The following is a 26,668-nucleotide window of genomic DNA, read 5'->3' as shown; positions in this document are numbered from 1 at the left end:
CCGCTATGCCCAGGGTAGATAGGTATATGGGTACTTGTGGGCAGTGACCCACCGGAGGTCAAACAACAGAACCGAATGGTATTAGGAAAGGAAAAGCACATAGCGTAATATTGTAGATAAAGGGTTATTTAATGTAGGTAAGAACACTTACATTGAAAGATAAAAAAACAGCGCTGATCAAATATAAACGGCAACAGTGGGGTCCCCCAACGCATTTCGCAACATGGTGCATCATCTGGGGTATTCCTCCACTGCTGCCCTCCACACTTAAATGCACAATATGACCCCATACCAATGGGATCCTCCCCCGGATGTCTGTCCAATGGGTGACTACTTCCAGGTCGCCATGATGGTCTCAGGACTGCACTCCAAGCCTCCATGTGGAGCTGAGTTAAATCCAGAAGTGATTGGTCTCAGAGCCCCAGGGGGTGTGTCATAAAAATCACAATCCATAACTGGCAGAAACCGGAGCTTCTCCCTTGCGTCTCCCGCAACCGCCTATACTGACGGAAAGAGGCAGGCGAACCCGACCTCCACACGTCATCGGCAAGACACGTGACACATCACATGAGGCGCGACCTTCTGTGCGTCATGTGCGTTGTGCACAATCCGGGACAACAAGGAAGCAAGCATACTCCCACCCCTGTGCGTCCCAAGGGTACCACGCAGCATGTGTTCACGCGCTGCTCTTGTACAAGCTGAAGCCTGTGTGAAACAGGCCTTTGAAATCTCCAAAATCCAGAGAGAACCAAAAACCAGTTTTCTCCACTTGCAGTTGATATTCCAGAGCACCGCATTTTATATATGTGTGAACCCTGTGCTCTTTGTACATCTGTTTTCCTGTGGCAGGACCTCCCGTTACACTACCCTCCTGTGTCTTTGATAGACACAGGTCCCATCCCTCTGTGTTATGGCCTTGTGTACTGCTTTCTCACAAAACTGAGGCATGATAGTTGGAAAGTTATCCTGCATAGGGGCTGGCTTATTATTTTTAATTTGCCAGTGTCCAAACCTCCTGAAGGTGGCAGTGTAACTCAAATGCTTAAGAATTACTCCCTTCCTATGTTCCTCAATAGTTTTCAAGAAAAAAATTAACTAGCAAGTGCAAAAGACTTTTATTTTTTATTTTTTTTATAGAATTCATTTAATTTATAGTCTTGTGCATTTGGCCTTTTAGTCCTGGAACGTAGATGTTGACTCACTAAAAATCTGTCTTGGAATAAGTGACAACTGTGCGTTGGATTTACTGTGCAGCTGACATGCTGAAGGCACAATAGCTTCTTTTTTCTTTGAATCCATCTGAAATAGTTAATTCATAGCCTTTTGAAACAGAACAAAATGCAGTATCTAGTGGTGGTTTGATTGTTTCATCAGTACACAAGCTAAACCATAAGACACTGTTTGAGAATTCCAAAGAGTAACAAGGACTATGGATGTTAAGGTTAGTTTACATGGTCTTGGGTGTGAGTGACCTGTTTAGATAACATAGATGTTGTGTCTCTGGATATAACTTGTTGTCTGTTCTGGTTCTGCTGTACATTCAGATTTATATAACATTAGTGTAAAATTCAGTAACTATCTTAAATAGGAATTTAATGAAGTATCCGGATCTGAGTTAATTTTGGTCTGTATGCACACATATTCCCTTGTAGGAAAACGGTAGTGCTTTTTTTTTCTTAATTTAAGAATTCAGGATATATATGAGAATGTGATCAGTTGAAACCAGAGTTCAAGGCTTGCTGACTGAAAACAATGGGGCAGATCCACGCAGCGCGGCGCATTCCTCCGTCCGGCATAGCGTATCTCCGATACGCTACGCCGCCGTAACTTAGTTTTTTTTGTATCCTGCAAGAATTTCCGCCGTAAGTTACGGCGGCGTATCGTAACTTAGGCGGCGTAAGGGCGCGCAATTCAAATGGATGTGATGGGGGTGTGTTTTATGTAAATACGTCTTGACCCAACGTAAATGATGTTTTTTTTCAACTGCGCATGCGCCGTCCGTGGGGGTATACCAGTGCGCATGCTCGAAATTAAACCGGAACAAGCCAACGCTTACGACGGTGACGTCATTCTACGCAAAGCCCTATTCGCGAACGACTTATGCAAATAATGTAACATTTTCAAAATTCGATGCGGAAGGCATGAGGAGATAGCTTTGAACGCTGGGGGACACATCCCCTCCGGGGCTTAAGTTACACTTTGACGCCCCACTGAAATAATGTTTATATGTGTATGGACTCATGTACGGATTTGTATATGTATACATGCTTTATTATCTCTGCTGTTATTATTGTATGCTGATGGTCCGTGTGGACTGGTTTCTTTGCTGATAAATAAAAAAAAAAAAAAATTCGATGCGGGAACGACGGCCATACTTAACATAGGATACGCCTCATATAGCAGGGGTAACAATACGCCGAAAAAAGCCTTACGGAAACAACGTAAAAAAATGCGCCGGACGTACGTTCGTGGATTGCCGTATCTAGCGAATTTGCATACTCTATGCGGAATTAGACGGAAACGCCACCTAGCGGCCAGCGTAAATATGCACCTACGATCCGACGGCGTACTAAGACGTACGCCTGTCTGATAGAGCCCAGATTCAGTCGTATCTTGTTTTGTGGATACAAAACACAGATATGACTGGGCATTTTAAAAATTACGCTGCGTATCCATAGATACGCCGGCGTAATTCGTTTGTGGATCTGACCCTATGTGTGTTGGCAGTCACTTGTTCCCTCCTCTGTGTTTAACCCCTTTTGCTGCTGGACGTATTGCTAAAATGCATATTACTGCCTTGAAAACTACTAAAGGCCCCAAAAATAAACATTCTAAAAACTTGAGGACATAAAGAATGAGGTAGTAATGTCTATTTTTTTTTTATGTTCTATATTTGCAAAATGTATATTAAATGTATGTTTTTTTCAGTTAAAAATCAACATATATTTTGATAGTGAAGAGAAGTGATCAGGTGACTTAAAAGAGACTTATGTTTTTTTTTTGGCCCATTTATACTTCCCTAGGTTGATGCAGCATCTGTCCGATTTTGCATCTGTCCCCCGCCGCCTCTACACTGAGAACCCGAGCGATCAAACATAGTCATTCACTCGGTTCTCACAGATCTGCTGTCAAGTTTTAGAATGTTGCAGCAGTTATTTTCTGCATGCTGTGTTAATATATGCAGTAGTGGCAATAAGAGGGTTAAAGGAAGTCTGTAGTGAGAAAAATATGGGCACTGCCTTTGCTTACTACTTTCTGAAAATGCCCCTATCTGACATCACTTTGTGTCATTGCCCTGCAACAAGCATGTAGCAGCCAAAGTAAAGTCCCAATTCCTCATCAGTACTTTCTAAGGCACTAACCTGAAAGTACTGAACACATGGGATTAACATGACAGCAAGGTAACTAGCTTTTTCAGAAGGAGATGCAGGTAACTGCAGCTGCCCTGTTTCCTTAGTAAAGGTTCTCTTTTAACCACTTCAGCTTCGGAAGGTTTTACCCACTTCCTGACCAGGCAATTTTTTGCAATATGGCAATACGTTGCTTTAACTCGCGTGCAACGCTGTACCCAAATAAAATTGATGTCCTTTTCTTTTTTTTCTTTTTTTCTCACAAACTTTCTTTTGGTGGTATATTATCACCTCTGCGGTTTTTATTTTTTGCACTATAAACAAAAAAAAAAACGTAAATTTTGAATAAAAATGTTTTGATTTACTTTCTGCTATAAAACATCCCAATAATAAAAAAAAAAAAATCAAATTTCTTCTTCAATTTAGGCCAATAGGTATTCTACATATTTTTGGTAAAAAAAAATCCCAATAAGTGTATATTGGTTTGCAGAGTTATAGGCCCGGATTCAGAAAGGACTTGCGCCGACGTATCTTCTGATACGCCGCACAAGTCCACGGATGCGCCGTCGTATCTATGCGCCTTATTCAGCAAACAAGATACGCCTGAATTTTGGCTTGATACAACGGCGTAGGAGACTTGCGTCGGTCGTATCTTGGGCGCATATTTACGCTGGCCGCAAGGGGCGCTTCCATTGATTTACGCGTTGAATATGTAAATGACCTAGATACGCCGATTCACGAACATACTTGCGCCTGTCGCTGTAATCTACGCCGTTTACAGAAGGCGTACGTCCGGCGTAAAGTTAAGCCTCATAAAGCAGGGGTAAGTCATGTTGGGGTATGGATGTCGGAACAGCCGTCGGATTTTACGTCGTTTGCGTAAGTCGTACGTGAATGGGGCTGGGCGTAGGTTACGTTCACATCGAAGGCATTGAGCCGTCATATCTTAGGGAGTATATGCAACGTGATTCTGAGCATGCGCCATTCGTTCGGCCCTTCATTTACATGGGGTCACGGTTCATTTAAATGTAACACGCCCACTATCTTCCTACTTTGAATTAGGCGGGCTTACGCCGGCCAATTTACGTTACGCTGGCACAAGTTTGGGAGCGAGTGCTTTGTGAATACTGCACTTGCCTCTCGGTTACGTCGGCGTAGCGCATATGAGATGTGCTACGCCGGCATAAAGATACGCCGATCTACGTGAATCTGGGCCATAGTGTCTACAACGATTTAGGGACTTTTATTTTATTGTTTTTTTACTAGTAATGGTGGCAATTAGTGATTTTTTAGCAGGACTACGACATTGCGGCAGACAAATCTGACACCAAGTGACACTTTTTGGGGAACAGTGCTAAAAAACAATGCACTGTCACACTTTAAATGACACTGACAGGGAAGGGGTTAACACCAGGGGTGATCAAGGGGTAAAATGTGTCCCTGGGAGGTGCTTACTAACTGTGTAGGGGATGGATACACTGGAGAGAAAGGAGCTGAAACACAAGATCTCTCTTTTGCTCCCTAACAGATCAGCGGTTTGCCATGTTTACATGGGCACATATTCAGCTCTGGAGTTGCTAGAATGCTAAAAATTGAGATAATTATGTGTAGTTTTCCGCTAGATGTAATATTGTGCATTTTCCATAGCATCTCTCTTGTATGCATTTCGTACACTGGGCAGCATTTTGTGTTAGCCCAGGCACTAGTAGACTTCTGTGTTTCTACCTAGGTTACAGTACTGCGGGGAGAGAAGGAGTCTGCAAGAAGCTTGCAGTCGGCACTGAAGTCACTGGAGTCTGAAAAAGCCAAGCTGGAAATAAAGGTGCAGTGCCTGGAGAAGGAACTAATCGAGAACAAGACACAGCTCAACAATTTATCAAACTCATCGGGTGCGTTTTTGATGTTTTTTGATACTTCTTGTATTTTTTTATGCTTTTTTTTATTATTATTTTTTGCCAATTTGTTGGGCAGAATAAAAAATGCAAAACGCGTCAAACGCACTACGTGCCTTTCTGCAGCGTCTTTATTGAAGTCTACTGAACGAAAAATGCACAATTTTGCGTAAAAAAAATTTCCTGACCCTTTTCAAAAATGCAGCTGCTGAAATAAGGCATAGATGTGAATGTGTCCCATAGGAAACTGTAGTGCGTTTTCTGCAAAAAACACCATCAAGTTTATAGGTGTGAATCGGGCCAGAAGCGCATATTAAAGTGGATGTAAACCCACTCTCATCCTTTCTAAACTACTGCCATAGTTCTGATCTATAAGGATATACATGCCTCCTGCATGTATCCTTACCTGTCAAATGTCTCCCCTCTGTCTGTCTGTTATAAGAACTGAAAAACTGCAGATTCTGTTGTCTGGAGCTCTGTGGGTGGAGTCGTGATGTCAGTAGACTCCCCTTGTCTACACTGCCCTTGTCAACATGCATTTTTTCCTGTTTATTCCTTACACTAAATTCTGCTATGATCACCAACATCCAGTCAAAATCCAGAAAAGTAACCACATGACTTCAGAAAAGGAGTGGGGGTGGGAATTAAAAATGCCTGTCTCCAGGCTAGTGCATGAGATATGTAAATAACCTGTCACTCACAACAAGGGGACGGAACGGACTAAGGTTTTTCTCTGTAAGTCCATTTTATTTCACTGAACAATAAAAGAGGATTGCTCAGAACTGGGTTAACTCTGTGTGGCAAGACTGGGCACAGATGATAGGAAATCTTATACTGTACATTGTGACCTCAAAAAAAAATAATAATAATTTTCGGGTTTACATCCACTTTAAGCAGTTTTTATTTCGAACACCCTATCATGAGCAAGACAAGGGCTGTTTTTTTCCCCCTGCTGACGATAGAATGTTTGCAGACACTTCATTGCACTTCACCTGGCTTGAAAGTCTAGCCAGCTAGACTATAAATGAGTGCCACAAAGTTACTGTGGGTGGGTAGCAGTTTTGGATAAAGTCAGTAAATATTGAGTCTCTTTCCTTGAGCTGCCAATTGCAATGCAAATTTGTAATATGAAGATGTTTAGTGCCCTCCATCATATTGCTTTTAGGTCTCAGCATCTTAGAGTTGCATGTGATTATTTTTTTGTGTATAATATTGTCTATGATTATTTATTATAGTTTATAAATGTATATATGTAAATGTGAAAAATGGTGACTGCTGTGGTGTAAAGGTTTACCTACTATTTAAAGGGTACCAGCAAAAGTGTGTCTGTACTTGAACAGGGATGTTTGGAGATACAGTGGAACCTTGGATTAGGAGCATAATCCGTTCCAGGAGAATGCTCGTAATCCAAAGCACTTGTATATCAAAGCAAGTTTCCCCATAGAAGTCAATAGAAATTAAAATACAGTAAAACCTTGGTTTGCGAGCATAATTCATTCAAGAAACATGCTTGTAATCCAAAGCACTTGTTTATCAAAGCATTTTTTTTTACAGGGTATAAAAGAGAAGAGAGGCACCTCCTAAGTGTAGCAATATGTTACTAAATGTTGTACCTTCATTAAATGTAACCATATTGCTACACTTGGAGGCTCCTCTCTTCTTTTTTATACTCAGTTGTGACATGACGCTACTCTTGTATCAAGACATCGCTTGTATATCAAGGCAAAATGTATTGAAACATTTTGCTTGTCTTGCAAAACGCTCTCAAACCAAGTTACTCTCAAACCAAGGTGTTGCTGTAATTTTGTTCTGCATTGACTTCAATGGCATGCAATACCGCATGTGGCCAGAGGTGGGGGGGGCTCTGGGGAGTCTCGGAAATGCTCTGGGACACCTCGGCTGACCTCGGAAAGGATCGGAAACACCTGGGAACTATTTACGAGTGATTCCTAGTATTTACAAATGGCGCCGAACCATTCCGAGTGTCACCAGCGCCCCCACACCTCTTGCCAAATGCGGTACTGCACACCCCATTAGCTTGAATTCTGCTAGTTTTGCGAGCCAACACTCGCAAACTGAGTCAGATTTTTTTTTTTTAATGTTGCTAGTCTTTCAAAATGCTTGTTAACCGCGATACTTGTAAATCAAGGTTCCACTGTATTAGTGTTTAAGAAGTGTCTCAGCAGACACTATGTGCAGGGGAGGAAAGCAGATGATATAATGCCAGGCAGTATTTGCAGGAGAGAAATGTGGACTCGGTTATGGTGGGCAGCGTGTGCACCAGACAGACGGTGTAATGGCTTTTCTTTTCCTCTTTCTCTTTACTTGGTGTTCTTGCCAATAACTCCCTTCCCATCCTAAGGCAACAACACTAACTCACCATACTGTGTAGATGTAAGAACAGCATTGTCACCCTTGGATGGGAAATATGTTTGGACTACAGAACACCTCCCCCTCTCCTCCTGCCAGTAACAGACTTCCTGGCCTATGAGGACAACACTGTACTGTATCTGTGCGGAAACGGCTTTATCATCCTAGGGCAAGTCGTATATTTGGACAACATAACACGTCCAACCCCCCACATATCTCATCTTCATAACATTGAGGGGAGGTGTTCTTTAATCCACACAGAACACTGGGAACAATGTAACTGATACCAGTCTGGCGAGATCAACAGGTAGTTTGTTGCACTCAAACAGAAACCAAAAACAAACTTTTACATTGTATGTTTAACCAACCAAAAGGGGGCGAGCAAGAGAGGTTCATTGGAGTTTACATACACTAAAAAAATGTTTATTTTGGTTTTCTGGAACTATGTTTAAAGAGTGGCCAGAGTGAGCTTGGCTCGTCCAGATGGCTGTGAAATGAATATCTTGGTAGCCAGGTTCATTTTATTCACGTTATATTGTTTTGCATATTTTCACTGTATTGAAGAACTTTTTAAATGTTCTTGAACTTAGGTGATGCCTCATTCAGCAGCCAGTACCAGGAGGAAAAGACATCCATGGAAAGCCAGGTAAAAAAAAGGATCACAGTTTCTGGGTGGGTGTGAATACAGTATTTAAACAGTTTGATACATTTGAGGAAGTATGTACTGCCAACTTGCATATCCATCCATATACTCAGAATGCTTCTATCTGCATTGTAATTTATCTACAGCTTCCTAAAGATCTGATGGGTTAATATAACCTATTATAACCTATTACTAATTAAGTAGAACTTCCCCACCATGTCTTGAAAGGGCTTAGAAGAGTAACTTTTACTACAGTGGTAAAGTAGAAGTTCATCTTTCTGAACATGTTACACCCATGTTCTGCAAACTGATCCTCCTCCTTATTGTGACAGACGGGGTGGGGGGGGGTTCTTCTCCCCAAACCCACTGTCACAATTTGAAAACGGTGCGGCTGTGCAGGGCTCGGCCCACATGACCGCATCATTTCTTCTGTGAATGTAAGAACTACAAGTATCGTCAGGTGGCTTGTAGTTCTCATTGAACTGCAAGGACATTTATGAGCACTCTTGCAGTCCTCGGATCTTCCTTCTTTCCAGTAACTGTCTGTCCGTACGGTAGGTACAAGCAGACGGCTTTACGGAGAGTCTGCAGGAGCCTGGCATGATCTTCTAATCACAGGTGCAATGCTTCAGGCTCCTAGGGGGAAAAATGCACATTTTATTACCTGCAAAAAAAATATGCATTTAATAATTTTTTTATTTTATTTTTTTAGCTTAAAGCAGAGGCCCACCCTAAAAGCAATTGACAAAAAAGGCTCCAAAAAATTAGATTTTTTTCTTTGTTTTTTTATACTTACTAGAAATGACTGTTGCTAGGCAGATCGTCCTAATCTGCCACTTCCTATTCCGCGGTAGTCTTCATTCTTCTCCTCCTCGCGTTGAGTGAAAAATTTATATAGCGCTACAAATGCGAACTGAATCGTCTCAAGGCGCTTGGTATCCATTTTCTATCTATTAAGCCTTCAGAAAAGATGGGTCTTGAGTTTCTTTCTGAAGGCTCTTACGTTCATAAATGAGTTGGTAATGAGTTTCACAGTCGAGGTCCTTGGACTGCAAATCTTCGTTCTCCTTTGCTCTTGTAATGGGCCTTGGGGATTTGTAGTAGATTTTGGTTGGCTGATCGGAGAACGTGATCGAGGTTGTGGTATTTTATTTTCCCACATAGATATTGGGGGGGCGATGCCTTGTACACATTTGTGCGTCAGGCAGAGGGCCTTGAATGTGATTCGGTCCTTGACGGGCAGCCAATGGAGGGACCTCAGGGTGGGGGAAATAGATTCCCAGTTGTTTTTTTTGCCTGTTACCAGTCGCGCTGCCGTGTTCTGGACGACTTGTAGACGGGCAATCTGGTATTTTGGGAGACCTAGGTACAGGGAGTTGGCATAGCTTGGAGTTGTGTTCTGGGACATTTGGGCTCTGTCTTCTGGGACCTGTGTGTCCCCCAGAAGACAGCCGGTCATTCACAAAGCACCACTTGACTCGCTCATGTGCAGTAGGAAATGGACAGTGAAGCCGCAAGGCTCCATTACCTGTTTCCCTTACTTCGAATGGCGGCGCTGGGACCCGATCCAGTGGACGGGCGGGCACCCTGGACAGGTAAGTGTGCTTATTAAAAGTCAGCAGCTACAAAAACTGTAGCTGCTGACTTTAAAAAAAAAAAAAAAATGTTTACAGCTGGACCTCAGCTTTAAAGATGGTGTTGGTCTTCACTAGTGTCCTTCTAGACCAGTGTTTCCCAACTCCAGTCCTCAAGGCACACCAACAGGTCATGTTTTCAGGATTTCCCTCAGATGAAACGGCTGTGGTAATTACTAAGGCAGTGAAACTGATCAAATCGCCTGTGCAAAATAATGGAAAGCCTGAAAACATGACCCATTGGTGTGCCTTGAGGACTGGAGTTGGGAAACACTGTTCTAGACCTCATAAATTACACACATACAAAACAAAAAGCACGTTTCTACATTTTATGCACAAACCACACAGCATTAAACACATCAGTGGTTACAATAATGACTCGTTAACATTAAATATTTTTTGTTTACCTGCCAGATTGATTTTCTAAATACGGTAATTATTGACCTTCAAAGAAAAAATGATGATTTGAAACTGAAGATTGATCGTATGGTTGAAGCATCACTAAATGGGAACAATGTAGAAGATTTGGACAACCATGACAGGTAATGAAAATGGGTTTTATGGAAATGTACTAATGTAAATCAGTTGACAGTTATAATCTATAGTTTTTGCTTCAGCGATCTTTTCTAGAACTTTCAATTCTTCACTTTACTGTGTCTAACTGGCTCTGCCGACTTTGCCAGGTGTTGCACGGTGCTTTGGGCAATCCTATATACCACACAGAAGGCTCTGTTTGCCTAGACAAAAGGGCTGCTTGAGTTGCTCTAGCCATATTGTAGATGATGTCATGTTGCTGAAGGCCCAGTGGAGAAATCTATCTTTATCACGCTACAAGGCAAGACTACTACAGTGAGATTTACGAAACGGAGTACCTGATGGCATGGCATGTCATTTGAAAAAAAAATAAAGTACTAAAAAACATGCTAGGGCTCTATTGGATATTAAAAGCATAGCAGCTTGCACAATACATTGCATAATAAGCATCACAAAACAATAGTGCAGCACCAAGATAAATAAAAATGTAAGTGCAATGCAAATATATCAAACTATTCTGTGTCGCCACAAATTGGAAAAATAAAACAAAATTCAAATGTGAAGCCGAAAATTGAGAATTCAGTAATTTGATTATGAGGGAATTGACAGATGTGGATATCAAATGCCTCCAAACTTTTTAATGATGAACCACACAGCACCTCATTGTGCAACAGCGGGAGGCTTGCCAGAATCCTATGACCCCCCAATTAAGAGTGGTCAATCAGCGATTGTGTATCAGTCCAAGATATCCAACTTTCCTCAAAACCACATGTCAAATGATGGCACTCTTGCATTGTAATACAGTAGGTGTTTGTGATATTGTGTTTTTAGCACGACAGCGTCGCGCTGATTCTCGGCGACATGGTGCCGAGATCTCGCACTCACTGGAATAGTGACAGCACATCCCAGCAAGCGCGTCATAGAAGCGACGGGAGATCCGACTTGGATTCCCGCCAATTCTACACGTGTGCGGCGTTTGTTATGAATCCTGAGGGGGAAGTCCCCGCCGGATTTTAAATAAAAATCCGGCATGGGTCCCCCCCTCAGGAGCATACCGGGCCCTTAGGTCTGTTATGGGTTGTAAGGAGAGCCCCCCTACGCCGAAAAAAACGGCATAGGGGGTCCCCCTACAATCCATACCAGACCCGTATCCAAAGCACGCTACCCGGCCAGCCAGGAAGGGAGTGGGGACGAGCGAGCGCCCCCCCCCCCCCCCTCCTGAGCCGTACCAGGCTGCATGCCCTCAACATGGGGGGGTTGGGTGCTCTGGGGCAGGGGGGCGCACTGCGGCCCCCCCACCTCAGAGCACCCTGTCCCCATGTTGATGAGGACAGGGCCCCTTCCCGACAACCCTGGCCGTTGGTTGTCGGGGTATGCGGGCGGGAGGCTTATCGGAATCTGGGAGCCCCCTTTAATAAGGGGGTCCCCAGATACCGGCCCCCCACCCTAAGTGATTGAGTACGGGGTACATCGTACCCCTACCCATTCACCTGCAAGAAAAGTGGTAAAAACACAAATAAACCACACAGGGTATTAAAATATTTTATTAGTCTGCTCCGGAGGCCGCCCCCTGTCTTCTTTATTAGCTCTTTTACCAGGGGGAGCTTCTTCTTTGACGTCTTCGGGTGGGTGGGGGCCGCCGTCTGGTTCTCTTCCACCGCCGGGGGGGGGTGGCTTTTAAAAAAGCCCCCACCCCCCCGGCGGGTTTCCTCCGGCGTCTTCGGCGGGGCTCTTCTTCTTCCGCTATCCCGACGGGTCTTCTCCGCTATCCGGGGGGTCTCCTTCTATGTTCGCCGCTCTCCGCTGTTGACTCGTCGCACCCCGGTTCTTCGTCTCGCTGTCTGGTCCCTTCTTCCGTGCTGTACGTCTTCTTCTCCTCCTTCCGTGCTGTGAGTTCTTCTTCCGTGCTGTGACGTCATGTTCTTCACTTCTCTTCTTCTCCCGATGTTGACACGCCGGTCCTTCTCGCTGAAATGACGGATGCGCGCCTTGCATCGGACCTATATAGGCCTCACAGTCCCATCATGCTCTGTACCTACCCATGTGATACCTACCCACGTGGTAGGTATCACATGGGTAGGTACACAGAGCATGATGGGACTGTGAGGCCTATATAGGTCCGATGCAAGGCGCGCATCAGTCATTTCAGCGAGAAGGACCGGCGTGTCAACATCGGGAGAAGAAGAGAAGTGAAGAACATGACGTCACAGCACGGAAGAAAAACTCACAACACGGAAGGAGGAGAAGAAGACGTACAGCACGGAAGAAGGGACCGGACAGCGAGACGAAGAACCGGGGTGCGACGAGTCAACAGCGGAGAGCGGCGAACATAGGAGACCCCCCGGATAGCGGAGAAGACCCGTCGGGATAGCGGAAGAAGAGCCCCGCCGAAGACGCCGGAGGAAACCCGCCGGGGGGGTGGGGGCTTTTTTAAAAGCCACCCCCCCCCCGGCGGTGGAAGAGAACCAGACGGCGGCCCCCACCCACCCGAAGACGTCAAAGAAGAAGCTCCCCCTGGTAAAGGAGCTAATAAAGAAGACAGGGGGCGGCCTCCGGAGCAGACTAATAAAATATTTTAATACCCTGTGTGGTTTATTTGTGTTTTTACCACTTTTCTTGCAGGTGAATGGGTAGGGGTACGATGTACCCCATACTCATTCACTTAGGGTGGGGGGGGGGGCGGTATCTGGGGGCCCCCTTATTAAAGGGGGCTCCCAGATTCCGATAAGCCTCCCGCCCGCATACCCCGACAACCAACGGCCAGGGTTGTCGGGAAGGGGCCCTGTCCTCATCAACATGGGGACAGGGTGCTCTGAGGTGGGGGGGCCGCAGTGCGCCCCCCTGCACCAGAGCACCGAACCCCCCCATGTTGAGGGCATGCAGCCTGGTACGGCTCAGGAGGGGGGGGGGACGCTCGCTCGTCCCCACTCCCTTCCTGGCTGGCCGGGTAGCGTGCTTTGGATACGGGTCTGGTATGGATTGTAGGGGGACCCCCTACGCCGTTTTTTTCGGCGTAGGGAGGCTCTCCTTACAACCCATAACAGACCTAAGGGCCCGGTATGCTCCTGAGGGGGGGACCCATGCCGGATTTTTATTTAAAATCCGGCGGGGATTTCCCCCTCAGGATTCATAACAAACGCCGCACACGTGTAGAATTGGCGGGAATCCAAGTCGGATCTCCCGTCGCTTCTATGACGGCTCTGTCTCCATCGCGGCAAGCCAGCTCGGCGCTGGCTCCCGCGATGGGGCTCGTAGGTGCTCAATCTCGCCGAGAAAGAGAGCGAGATTGACACAAAATCGGGTTCACCTACTGTAGATCACTGTGCATATATACTCAGTTGGACATATCATGTATCATGTCAGTATCATGAAAAAAGAAAGACACACTCTCTATAGTGTAATCCCGAATTTAAAACACCAATTTATTGTGGTAACTGCACTTGCAATGAGGAGATGACAACCAGGGACTTCATAACATATAAACAACTCATATTCCAGAATCCATGATGGCCACGGCGGGATCCCATATCCGAAGTGGTGTGTTGGGTCTCTGCCCTACTAGTTTCATCAAAGATGACATCATAAGGAGTACAGGACAAATACGCTGCCATTCTTACATTTCAGGCTGGGTACACACTTGTGCGATGAAAGACATTGTATATGATTTGCACCGCATTGCTGTGCACATCACATGTAATGTCTGTCTGTGCAATGTGAGTTTGTATGGCTGAAATTTGCACTAAAATAGTGCAGGACCCTTTTTTGGGTCCGCACTGGAATCGGATCGCATAGGTTTTCACACCTATGCAAACCGATTCCTGCACCATTTCACACTTAGCACTGTGATCTGCGAACCGATTTGGGGGTATTATTACATTTCTGTTGACACCTGCAGAGGGCAGTGTGAACCGTCTGCGATTCAGGTGCGATGCGGGAACCCGCAGAGGAGAATTTGCAGGGTTTTTTCTGCATCGCACCAGCCTTATACAGAACAACACAAGAAGGAAGACATCCTAATTGGAGCAGAGTACACAGGGCAGAGATTGATAGTTAACACTGCATACAAATATCTGCCTTTCAGCGCTGTCTCATAAAGTGATGCTATATCAAGTGTTGGCAACTTCTATAATGCGCCATCTTGTAGTCAAGAGTAAAATTGATCACAAAGAAGTAAAATAAGTGCAAAAAAAATTAACAAAAATATTCAACATAATATCCTTTTGTAGGTTATAAAAATGTAATTTAAAAACAAGAAATGTATTGCGTAAATATTAAAATATCTTTTTGAACCGATATTATTATTCCCTAAATTTTTTTAGAAATACACTATATAGTCAAAAGTATTGGGATGCCTGCCCTTGCATGAACTTTAACCACATGCCAATCTGCAGCATTTACTGCTGCAGGTTGGCAGCGCTGCACGAATTTCTGTACCTGTATGGAGGCTTATGCAGGCGCAGCTCTGGGAGCATGCCCGCGGGTTGGGCAGGCTCGATGTCCACCGGCGACTCTTGATCGCCTAATACTGGGGTAGAATGGGGATCTGCCAGTGTAAACAAGCAGATCCCTGTTGTGAAAGGGGACATGTCAGATCTTCTGTTCCCAGTGATTGGGAACAGTGATCTCTGTCATGTCCCAGTGAGTCCACCCCCCCTACAGTTAGAACACACTTAACCCCTTAATCGCCCCCTAGTGTCAACCCCTTCCCTGCCAATGTAATTTTTACATTGATCAGTGCATTTTTATAGCACTGATCAATATAATAATGTCACTGGTCCCCAAAAAGTGTCATTTGGGGTCAAAATCGCAGATCGCCGCAATTACTAGTAAAAACAAAAAAAATTACCCTAAATGTCAGTTTGTATAAGCGATAACTTTTGCGCGAACCAATCAATATACAGCTATTGCAATTTTTCTTTTACCGGAAATATGTAGAATATATATCGGCCTAAACTGATGAATAAATGTTTATTTTTATATATATATATATATATATATATATATATATATATATATATATATATATATATATATATATATATATATATTTTATAGCAAAAAGTAGTTTAGTTTTTTTTTTGTATTTATTTATTTATTTATTTTTTATTATCGCTCTTTGTTTATAGTGGAAACATTTTTAACCGCAGAGGTGATCAAATGCCACCAAAAGACAGCTCTATTTGTGGGAAAAGAGGATGTCCATTTTGTTTGGGTGCAGATCTATTGAAGCCCCTGAAATTTAACTGCCAAAAAAGGCAACACAGAACCAAAGGTCAAGAAAGGGGGGGAAAAAAACTGGAGTAAAATAGTTGTTCCAAACTTCTTGGGGAACTAATCGTAGATCTTCTTTGGATGTAGGCTGCCTCAAATTCTTATGTCTCTTCAGTCTCATCCACAGAAGATGTTTGGAACAACCTACCTGCCGAGTTTCTTCAAAAACTGTGTGCAAGTGTACCTAGAAAAATTGATGCTGGTTTGAAGCCAAAGGGTGGTCACCCAAAATATTGAGAATGTTTATGGCTTCAAAAGTACGGTATCCATAACCATCCAGAAAATAAGAGTATATAACATTTTCTGCAACTTTATTCTGTAGGAAGTTTTTCTATGTTAACGTTGTTAACAACTTTAGGATACAGTAAAGGAAGTGTGAAGGTGACATCTGGTAATATTCGATGGGTTATTTCTAGGGGTGCAACGGATCAAAAAACTCACGGATCGGATCATTTTTCGGATCAGCAAAAAAAGAAAAAGAGAGAATAATCTTGTTGCACCCACCGTAGTGTTAGATTTCACAGTTATTTTCAACACAAAACTGAGCTTATGTGCTTAAATACAGAATATGTAAATCTGACGGACTGTTTACATGTTAAATTTTAAAAGCCGCAGCAAACCTGCTGACCTTACATGCTTGCTAATGTAAAAGAACAGCTCTGAATTTCACATTTAACTAAATGTGAAATGTGAAAATCAGAGGTGTTCTGTCACATTGGCAAGCATGTAAGGTTTGCTGCTGCTTTTAAAATGTAACATGTAAACAGTCCGTTGGATTTCCAAATCCTGTATTTAAGCACATAAGCTCAGTTTTGTGTTGAAAATAACTGTGAAATCTATAACTCTGTTGGGTGTAACAAGATGTCCGCTTGCCCCCTTATCACCATCATTACTGTACAGGAGTGTGGGGTGGAGCAAGATGGCTGTGACGAAACTTCCTAATGAGACAGCCGCCGCTGGGTGTACCAAGATGGCCACCGCTCCAGAGCTAGGCCGAAGCCGGGGACTTTCCTATGGTCAAGGCTGCGGAGCAGCGCTCTGTAGATCGCGTGGTGTGCCGATCCGAACAGGGTGACCCGTTCGGATCACGGATCGGTCACTAGTTATTTCTACAGGATAAACTGTTTGTGTGATGTTCTGGACACTTTGTTTTTCAGTACCTTGAACTGAGATTAATAGCTTGCGGTTGCTGATTTTGTATTTTTTTTTTTTTTTTTTTTCAGCTTAAATGGCACGCAAGCCAAGAAGAAAGTGCCCCCTCGCCTTTTCTGCGATATTTGCGATTGTTTTGACATGCATGATACAGAGGACTGCCCGACACAGACTCAGTTACCTGACTCTCCTCCTCATTCAAACTTCCATGGAAACCGAAAAGAAGAGAGACCATACTGTGACATCTGTGAGGTGTTTGGCCACTGGACAAGCAGCTGCAATGATGATGAGACCTTTTAACGTCACAAGTCTTTAGTTATTGGTATTTACCAACTTCACCAGCATTTCTTTTTATTGGCTGAACTCGGACTGAACTTTTTAAAGAATCAAATCTGCATTTGCATCATTATACCATTTAAGGGCTTGCACAGTGGCCTGCGTTTGAAACCTCATGCAATGTTAGAATTTATTTTAAGATTCGCTATAAGTTAGTACATGTATAATAATGCTCGGTTTCATATTTGCACTATAAGATTTACATATTTAAAAGGCCTTCAACGTGTGACACTGGATGTAATTTACAGATCAGGCTTTAATTTTCATTTTTTTTCTATCCTTGCTAACATCAAAAGTGATGACTAAATGGGACAAATATTGGTATTGGGGATCACCACTGCTGCAAATGCGTTTGATAAATATGGACAAAGCCATTAAAAATGAACAAAGAAGAAAGACCGTATAGTTAACATATTTGCCATAACACATATCAGTATTTACGGGAGTGGAATATGACCTAATTCTACCATTTTAAACAATATAGTAACAGTACAGTGTTGAAACAGAACTGAAGTATTTATATTTTATTTTTCTATACATTTTTCCAAGGTGGGCAGGGGCGAGGTTGGTATGATTTGAGCGTATCGCCTCCTTTCAAACTCTGGTTCAGTCAATTACAGAATCTTCCGCCATGCAGTTGCTGCGTCACATTGTTTTTCAGCTTTTACTGCTAGTGAGTTAGACGTATTTTTAGGACATCTATAGATCAATTATTTGCATCAGCAGAAGGAGCTGGAAGGCAAAGTATGGTAGAGAGACAAATAAAACCCAATCAGGAATTATCTTTTATCTCTCTGCACTCGACTACAGAAGTCACTTTCATTATATTTTTCATGCATATCTGTCCCCTGTGTCAGGGATCGCGCCTTATGTTGGCACTTATATGTATGGTTAGTTTTACGTATTTTGGATCAGAAAGCAAACCATTTTACTTGTGACTGAAATCATCTTTGCAGTTCAGACTTGCCGTATGTTACATAAGACAAAGTTACTGTCAGTAAAAACAGTAACCGGATACAGAAAATTGATTTTTACCCTGCCCCTCTTCGCCTCCTTATTAATCAGTAAATTGTGGCGTTCACTAAAAGTATTATCTTCATGCATTTTTACATATTATGCAGTGCTTGAACTACCCATGTGTATGACAGATTTATTTTAACTACTCTGGAATTTGTTCCTGCATTGGCATAATGTTTTTTTGATTGTTTTTTTTTTTATAGAGATTTGCTTATAGAGGGAGATTTGCATCTCGCTGCAGTTACTCCGCCTCTGTGCTCAACAACTGTTGAGCTGAGATATAAGCCACATAGGAAGTGCATTGATTTCTGCTGGTAGGCAGACTCACATTCTTGCATTGTGAGAAGGAGCAGTAATGCACAACCATTGTGTAGCAAAGCAGGAAACTGAGCATGTGTATGTGATGAGCAAATATGGCTTGTATATCATTACAAACTATACTTGGTAGCGAAAAATACTTTAATCATATTTAAAAAAAAAAGTTTGCATACATAAAAAGCATTAATATGCTTGTCAGATACCTTTTTGGCTTTTCTCAAACTGTAATGAGCAGTGATACTACATGTATTTAAATAAATTTAAATAACCTCACCTGCTGATTCTTTTCAGTTTGGTAGCTGGGAAGGCAACATAAACGCAGGCAATCTGCAACTTTTGATCTGCGTGATTCAGAATGGAATATGCATGGCCCTACCTGGGCTGCTGCAGGAGGCTACTGCTTTCAGACCATCAGCCCACCCTTACAAATCATATATAGGAACCAGGGACATCATCTGTTTCAAACTAAGCAGCACTTTAAAAAGATTTGAAGCCCCTTCAATTCTGCATTCCAAACGCCAATGGGAATTACAGGGCGGAAGAGATTGGCAAACACGTCAGTCTGAAACCTCAAGTACAAATCCATTTGTGCCTCTGATACTCTCTCACAAACAATTTGCGATGTCATGCAAAAATTTTATTCAAGAAAGATGATTATCATTTTAAAACGGGAACTGGGTTTTATAAACCAAGAATTCTTTAAAACGATCATTTGGTTTTTGTCTTTTTTTTTTTGCTTTTTCTCAAATTCATCTTTCCTCATATCAAACCAATGGTGTACTTGTCACCTTATGCTATTACTGTACAAAATTTGTTAATAGAGTAAGTTAATAATTAGACAAGAACATTTTGAATATGTATATGAACTGACTGTTGCATATGAAATGTATAGTGGATGTAAGAATGGATGAATGTAAATATACATATTCTATCCAAATAATAAAAGGTTCAAAACATAATTAAAACAAATCTTTTTATGAATTTGATGTAATAATATCTAGTACATATTTATTGTTCTTGTAATATGTATGTTCTTAAGTGGGTTTCTTATATTGAGAATAATGTACCTGGCTTTCTATGGACGACTTTGTAAACGGCTGTTAAAGCTGTATTAACATAACTGGTTTGTGGATGTTTCAGGGCAATGTAATAGAGGTATGGTACGTCAGAAAATAAATAAAGCTGTTAATAAAAAAAAATGTATATTTGTAATGCTTTAGTAGGTTACCCTGACACAAAACATGGCTCTATCGGAGTTATTGCATTTTGGTGAATTCCTATTTCTTATATGCGGAGAACATACTATATACCGCATCAGGCCCAATCCATGTTATATGCGCAGTACATACTTCATACAACATCAGGTGTGCCATTATAGAGAATATCTAATCTGAGCACTGGTCAACTACCTAACAAACAAAGCTCATGCTTAGGAGTGCATTTGGAATAGCAGGAGAGGTCTAGGCATTGTTGGCCTGGGTTGCAAGCACAAACTACCGCTTTAGCTCCCTTATTTCCTGACCTTCAGTCACATGACCTCTCAGAGCCACAAAGAGTTTGAAGACTTTCCTGTGCCAGATGCTGTGGTCAGAGGTCTAAACAGTAAAACTATCTATAGAATGCCCAGCAGATTAACTGACTGTAGATCCTCCGCTGAATTTCATCTCATCTTTCTCGTACTGGGTCAGCTATATGTCCCCATACCAGTACCAATCCTTAATAAATGTTGGTAGTTTATGGAACAGGCTAGTAAATTGCAGTTATCTACACCCTTTTAATTACCCAGTTACAATGGCTTGTGTAATATATGAATATATAAACCTTATATGCCACAGTTGAGTCTGTGTGTATGACCTAACACTGGTTAGATAATTTTACCGTAGGCTCATTATTTTACATCTGTATAATGTTGACATACTCAACATGGCTGTTGATTGATTATGAGAATTGCATTTATATGCAGTTCTATACATTTCTGTATAGAGAACAATGAACGATTCATATCACTCTCTAGCCTAGAGGAGTTTAATAATAATACTGTTGTTAAGGAACATGGTGCTAATGAGTGGATGGTACATCTGTATAAAGATGAATTGATGAGCACAGAATCTATCACGACAAAATGACACATTTAGCTTTGTTTAAAGTGGTTGTTAAGCCGCTCTAACCTGTATACACCATCAGCACTGCCTCCTATTGCAATGTCCCCTTCTGTGTGCGATTTATAAAAATAAATGCTGCAAATACCTCATTTCACACCCGAGATTGCGATCGCATGACTAGCCAGCTTTCTCCTTTCCTCCTCTGAGAGATGCTATGAGCGAGGCTGAGATCCCTCTGCTAATGTCAGTCTGGAGGGGAAGGGGAGAGAGCTGACTGGTCATGTGATCTCAATCTCAGCTCTTAAATGAGATATTTACAGCATTTATATTTAATCATTCACAGAGGGGGACACTACAATGGGAGGCGGTGCTGATGGTCTATATAGATTATTGTTTTGAGAGCAGGAGGATAGGGGAGGAGGACACAGGAGCAGATAGCAGGCTGCTGATGACAGAGGCATGTAAACTGACCACAGTGTCGGGGCACAGCAGCCATGATACATTGTGGTCAGTTTACAGAGGGGTGGGGAGAAACTGGCAGGATCAGCCAGGTTTTTAAGGTGTTGGTGGACCATGCTGGAAAAGTGGTTGTAAACCCAACCACACAACTTGCACCTGCAGGTAAGCCTAGATCAAGACTTACCTGAAGGTGCTAGAAATATCTCCTAAACAGTGTAAATATTTACAATGACAGGCGCCTATCTACGGCGCATGCGCGCCATAAACAATGGCTCAGGCGCACTGAGCGTGCCGTTTTTTTCTTTTTATGTGGGTTAATGCCATATTCCCGCACGCATGCGCGGGAGTGACGTCATCGCCGTGCCGGAGCGCCGATGCCAGGAAGAATCTGCGAGGGGACATGGCGGCGGCGAACGAGGAGCACTTCGGGGGCTTCGATTTCAGGTAAGTGCCACATAATGAGCTAGTAACCTTTTTACAAAAATTCAATAAATGCACCCACAAATAATAAGATTGTGCATTTATTACATTTTTGCATTGAAACCTGCAGAACATTGCAGCCAAAATCCTTGCATTATGGGTGTGATACTGCATTGTTTACCGGTCAATGACATTTTTATATTTTTTTTTTTCACACAAATAGAGCTTTCTTTTGGTGGTATTTAACCACTTGAGACCCGCGCTATTGACAAAAGACGTCAACAGCGCCGCTCTCAAGTGCCAAGTGGACGTCTTTGGACGTCTTTTAAAGTGCATTACCCGCGCGCGCCTCTGGGGGGCTCGCAGCAAGTAAACACTGTCCCGGCGCATTGCTGAAGAGCCGATGCGTGTACCTGGCGGCCGCGATGTCCGCCGGGTACACGCGATCGTTGGTAACACAGAGCTCCACGTGCTGTCAGAGGAGACCGATCTGTGTCCCTTGTACATAGGGACACAGCATCGGTCACACCCAGGATACACATTTAACCCCTTCCTCACCCCCTAGTGTTAACCCCTTCCCTGCCAGTCACATTTATACAGTAATTGGTGCATTTTTATAGCACCGATCGCTGTAAAAATGTGAATGGTTCCAAATTTGTGTCAAAAGTGTCCGATACGTCCGCCGGAATATCGCAGTCCCAATAAAAATCGCAGATCGCCGCCATTACTAGTAAAAAAAAAAAATCATAAAAAAAAATCATAATTCTGTTCCCCATTTTGTAGGTGCTATAACTTTTGCACAAACCAGTCGCTTATTGCGATTTTTTTTTTTTTTTTTTTAACAAAAATATGTCAAAATACGTATCGGCCTTAACTGAGAAAAAAAATATTTTTTTTTTAAAAAAATTGAGATATTTATTATAGCAACAAGTAAAAAATATATATATATTTTTTTTAAATTGTCGCACTTTTTTTTGTTTATAGCGCAAAAAATAAAAACCGCAGAGGTGATCAAATACCACCAAAATAAAGCTTTTTGTGGGGGGAAAAAAGGACATCAATTTTGTTTGGGAGCCACGTCGCACGACCGCGCAAATGTCAGTTAAAACGACGCAGTGCCGGAAGCTGAAATTTCGCCTGGGCACGAAGGGGGTTTATGTGCCCAGTAAGCAAGTGGTTAATCGCTACTGGGGTTTTTATATTTTGCTAAAAAAAAAAGATGGAAAATTTAGAAAAAAAAAATGTTTCATATTTTGTTATAAAATTTTGCAAACAGGTAATTTTTCTGCTTCATTGATATGCACTGATGAGGTGGCACTGGTGGGCACAGATGAGGTGGCACTGGTAGGTGACAATGATGAGCAGCACTGTTGATGAGGCATTGATTTGTGACAATTAATGGTGGCACTGTGGGCACTGATAGGTTGCGCTGGTAGGCACTGTTAGGTGACACTGATGTGCACTGACAGGTGGCACGTGGGGCACAGATGAGCTGGCCGCAGCTCTCCCTGATCGGGACCGATGTCCCTATGTCAGCCGCCGGTGATCTGCTTTATATTTTCCTTGCGCTAGCAGCGCGAGGAGTAAAAAAGCCGATTACCGGCTCTGTTTACATCACATGATCAGCTGTCATTGGCTGACAGCTGATCGCGTGGTAAGGGGTGGCAAGTGCATAGACTCGCTGATCACAGAGCTTTGGTAAATCGAAAGGAAAATTGTACAAGAATATTGTATAATGTATGGCCAGCTATATGGTCACTGATATACGCCACCTAAAATTGTGATCTACGATCCTGATGCTAGGCCTCTTAGGGACGAATGAATGCAACACAATATCACACCGCTCTGAAAAGAAAAGCCAAATGATGCGATGGACGGTGGCACATGTAGTCCAGGTGCTCTGGCTCAGGATGTCCCTCCCACAGCCGGAAACGAACCACAAAGGTACATTGAAGAATTTCCAGTGGTGCCATTTCTTCTATTTTATTGTTGTCTTATATTGTTGTTTTATTGTTGTCTTATGATCAAGATAAGAACACATAGATGCGTTTCGGCATGCAGGCCTTGTTCAGAGCACCTGTGAACAAGGCCTGCGTGCCGAAATGCGTCTGCGTGTTCTTTTTATCATGGTTATAAGACAACAAAGAAATTGAAGACTGAATTTACAGTGGTGCTGTCTCTTCTATGTAGATCTTAGGGACCAATACCTGTGCTATTGAGTGCAAATAAAACTGTCCCTACCCCTGCCAAGTGTAGCTTCCATCTGGGTTCAGCCTGTCCCTGGGCCACTAAATGCATTAATAAGGCAGGGAAGCCCCTCTGCGGGTCCTTTGCTGTCTCAAAGTCTCCTCATTAGCATATAGCGATCACATTTTGACCTACCAGGACAAACCCACCCTCCCTTTCAGGTAATTCAAATGCTTTCCTCTTGGGTTGTCTGGGTTCTTAGTTTTAGCCTCCTTTTCTTTGTGCCTCTTGCCTGTATTGGCATTGGCGAGGGACTCCTAGGGTGCATGTGTTTCTGTGAACTTTTTAGGACAGGTGGGAATGTGCTGATTGGTTGCTGCGCAATCTCTTTGATGAGGAGTGGGCATGCTAACTGCAGCTCTCAATCCTCCCAGTCAGTCGACGGGTACATCCTCCTGGCGCACCACATTTGGTTGTCTCCTAGTCACTGGCTGAAGAAGGAACCAATGAGCTGTTCCGAAACGCGTCCCGCCTCTATGACACACTTCCTGTGCTCTTCCTGTTTGTGTTCCATGCTGGTTTTTGTCTCACTTCCTCTGACATCATCCCCAGGCTCCAGCACCATTGTGTTCCCTAAACACTCACAGCACAAGTTGGCTGTTATCTTGTGGACTTCCCTGGAAGCTTTATCATCAGACTGGGACTGCCCTGCCACTGGAACATCTTCTGGACACACTTACCTGCCACATGCCTGCTTCATCCACCATCTTGTAAGTGTTTTTAACCCCTTTAGGGGATATTAAAAGTTTTATATTTCTGCACTTAGAGGCGCCTTGTTTGTTTTTCGGTTGTCTCCTAGTGGCCACCTTAACTTAAATATGCCCTTTTTGTGGCGGGTAAAGCAGAACTTTCTCTGCCCTCATCATCTATTTAAACTTATGGGCTCCATTTAGATATTTACTGGCATTTTTGTGGCTGCAATCCTGCTCTGTGTTTTTCCTTTGCTGGGTGGAGGTCTGGTCTCTCTGCTGGTGCAGATGGGTGGCTTGCCTAATCATTTAGAAGTCCAAATCTTGGGGTGCATTCTCATATTCCTCCAGCTGCCTGTTCAATCACCAGGGGGCGATCCCTGCCTAGTCGAGACCCTGTAAAGACCTCTATTTGGGTAAGTTGGAATCAAACAAATGCTTGGTAACAGTTTTTTTCTCAATTTCAGTCCTGTATGCTTGAATAGGTCCAAACCAGCCATTAGGCATCATGAAGAGTCTGCTGAGAACAGTCACCAAGGCCAAGTAGGTTTCTCTCAGTCTAGATGCCAGCCCTAAGGGTCCCGATCAAGAACACATCACCGCTCTTCCTCCACTCCTGCTCAGGCAAAAAATAAAACAAATGCTGGTTTTGTGGAGATCCTGGATAAACTGGTGAGCAGAAACTGCTTTACAGAGCATGCAGATATCTGGAAAGTCAGCAAATTGCTGCCTTACTTAACCACTTTCCTACTGGGCACTTTTACCCACCATTTTGCTTGCGGGTGCCCAGGACAGATAAGTGTCCATATATTAAAAGTCAGCAGCTGCCGACTTTTTATTTTTTTTACAAGCAATAAGGTGTTTTATTGAGAAAAAAAAAGACATACAGAGCACAGTGATTCATCACAAGCAGGCAGTGTAAGCACGACAGAAGAACAAACCAGTGGACAATGCATACAGTCAATATGATACACACAGCGTTATAGCACAAAGTAATGTGGGACAAGATAAAATAGAATGGAAAAATCCCATGTAGCAATCTTTCGGGGGAAGTGAGGTTGCCCCACCAGACCAAACGCAAGAATATATAGAAGCCAGGCCCAACTGAAGTGAGCTGCCGACTTTTAAAGGGGTTGTAAAGGTTTGTTTTGTATTTTCTAAATAGGTTCCTTTAAGCTAGTGCATTGTTGGTTCACTTACCTTTTCCTTCCATTTCCCTTCTAAAAAAAAATGTTCTTTGTTTGAATTTCTCACTTTCTGTCTCTCCTCAGTAAGCTGTCCTGGCTGACTAACCCCCAGCCAGAACATGGGGGGCAAGCTTACTGAGGAGAAACAGGAAGTGAGACATTCAGACAAAGAAAAAAAACATTTAAAAGGGAAATGGAAGGAAAAGGTAAGTGAACCAACAATGCGCTAGCTTAAAGGAACCTATTTAGAACATACAAAACAAACCTTTACAACCCTTTAATTTTAATGTTTTTCTGTCCTGTGCAACTCCACTTTAACAACCAGCATTTACTGCACCCAGATAGCCATGCAGGAGGCAAAGGAGCGACGTATTCCGTTGTGTGGCAGTTTTATTCCCGGAATGAAGGTACCCAGTACAGACCTGCAAAATGAAGGCAATCCATGACACGTGGTCACCCTGGGCGGCGCTGATCAAGCATCAAAAATCAAGCAGGGCGGCTGTACAGAAATTGATTAACTTCTGTACAACCACCTTGTCCATACACGGATCAAAATTATGCTGGTCCCTACTGAACCGGACAAATTTCGATCCATGTATGGCCAGCTTTAGACAATCGCCTCAGAAACAGGTGTTAGATTTCCCCCCCCTCACAACTCAGGTGAATCTGTGGAAATGTTCAGCACTGAAGCCCCCCTGGGACTGTGAGCCGTAGACTCCATACTCCAAGTGTCTGCAGGGTCATACTCTGAGACTGCAGACACTTGGAGTATGACCCATATTCACATTCACTACACTGGCATGACCAGCAGTGATAATCTCCTATCTGGTGGAGGTAGGCAGCGGCTAGCACGCTAAGCTATGTGAACAGCTGTGCGGTGCGGGTACACGCTGTACTGACAATGGAACGACGAAGAACAACAGCATTTGAAGGCTTACGGCGCCGTGACAGCACCATCTAGCGGCGAACACACAAACACTCTCCTCAAATACACAGTGATCACATGACTCTTTCCTTCCTCCCTCCCACATACGTAATCTTAGTGTG

The 26,668-nt window shown here is 43.1% G+C and overlaps 1 protein-coding gene across 9 annotated transcripts in view; it reads left to right on the top strand.

The window, feature by feature from the left end:
• Positions 1-19,225, top strand: part of CLIP1 (CAP-Gly domain containing linker protein 1) — a 193,397-nt gene extending 174,172 nt beyond the window's left edge. For all 9 annotated transcript variants that reach the window (XM_040347206.1, XM_040347249.1, XM_040347253.1 and 6 more), the window contains 4 exons: positions 5,080-5,239; positions 8,203-8,258; positions 10,304-10,431; positions 16,918-19,225. In XM_040347206.1, the coding sequence (XP_040203140.1) occupies positions 5,080-5,239; positions 8,203-8,258; positions 10,304-10,431; positions 16,918-17,146 (573 nt within the window). In that variant the 3' untranslated portion in view covers positions 17,147-19,225. The remainder of the gene's footprint in view (positions 1-5,079; positions 5,240-8,202; positions 8,259-10,303; positions 10,432-16,917) is intronic.
• Positions 19,226-26,668: the final 7,443 nt, after the last annotated feature.

Source organism: Rana temporaria, chromosome 1, assembly GCF_905171775.1.
Source record: "Rana temporaria chromosome 1, aRanTem1.1, whole genome shotgun sequence".
NCBI classification, from domain to species: Eukaryota; Metazoa; Chordata; class Amphibia; order Anura; family Ranidae; genus Rana; species Rana temporaria.
The sequence above is the reverse complement of the archived record's forward strand: the minus strand, read 5'-3'. Positions and strand labels throughout refer to the sequence as shown.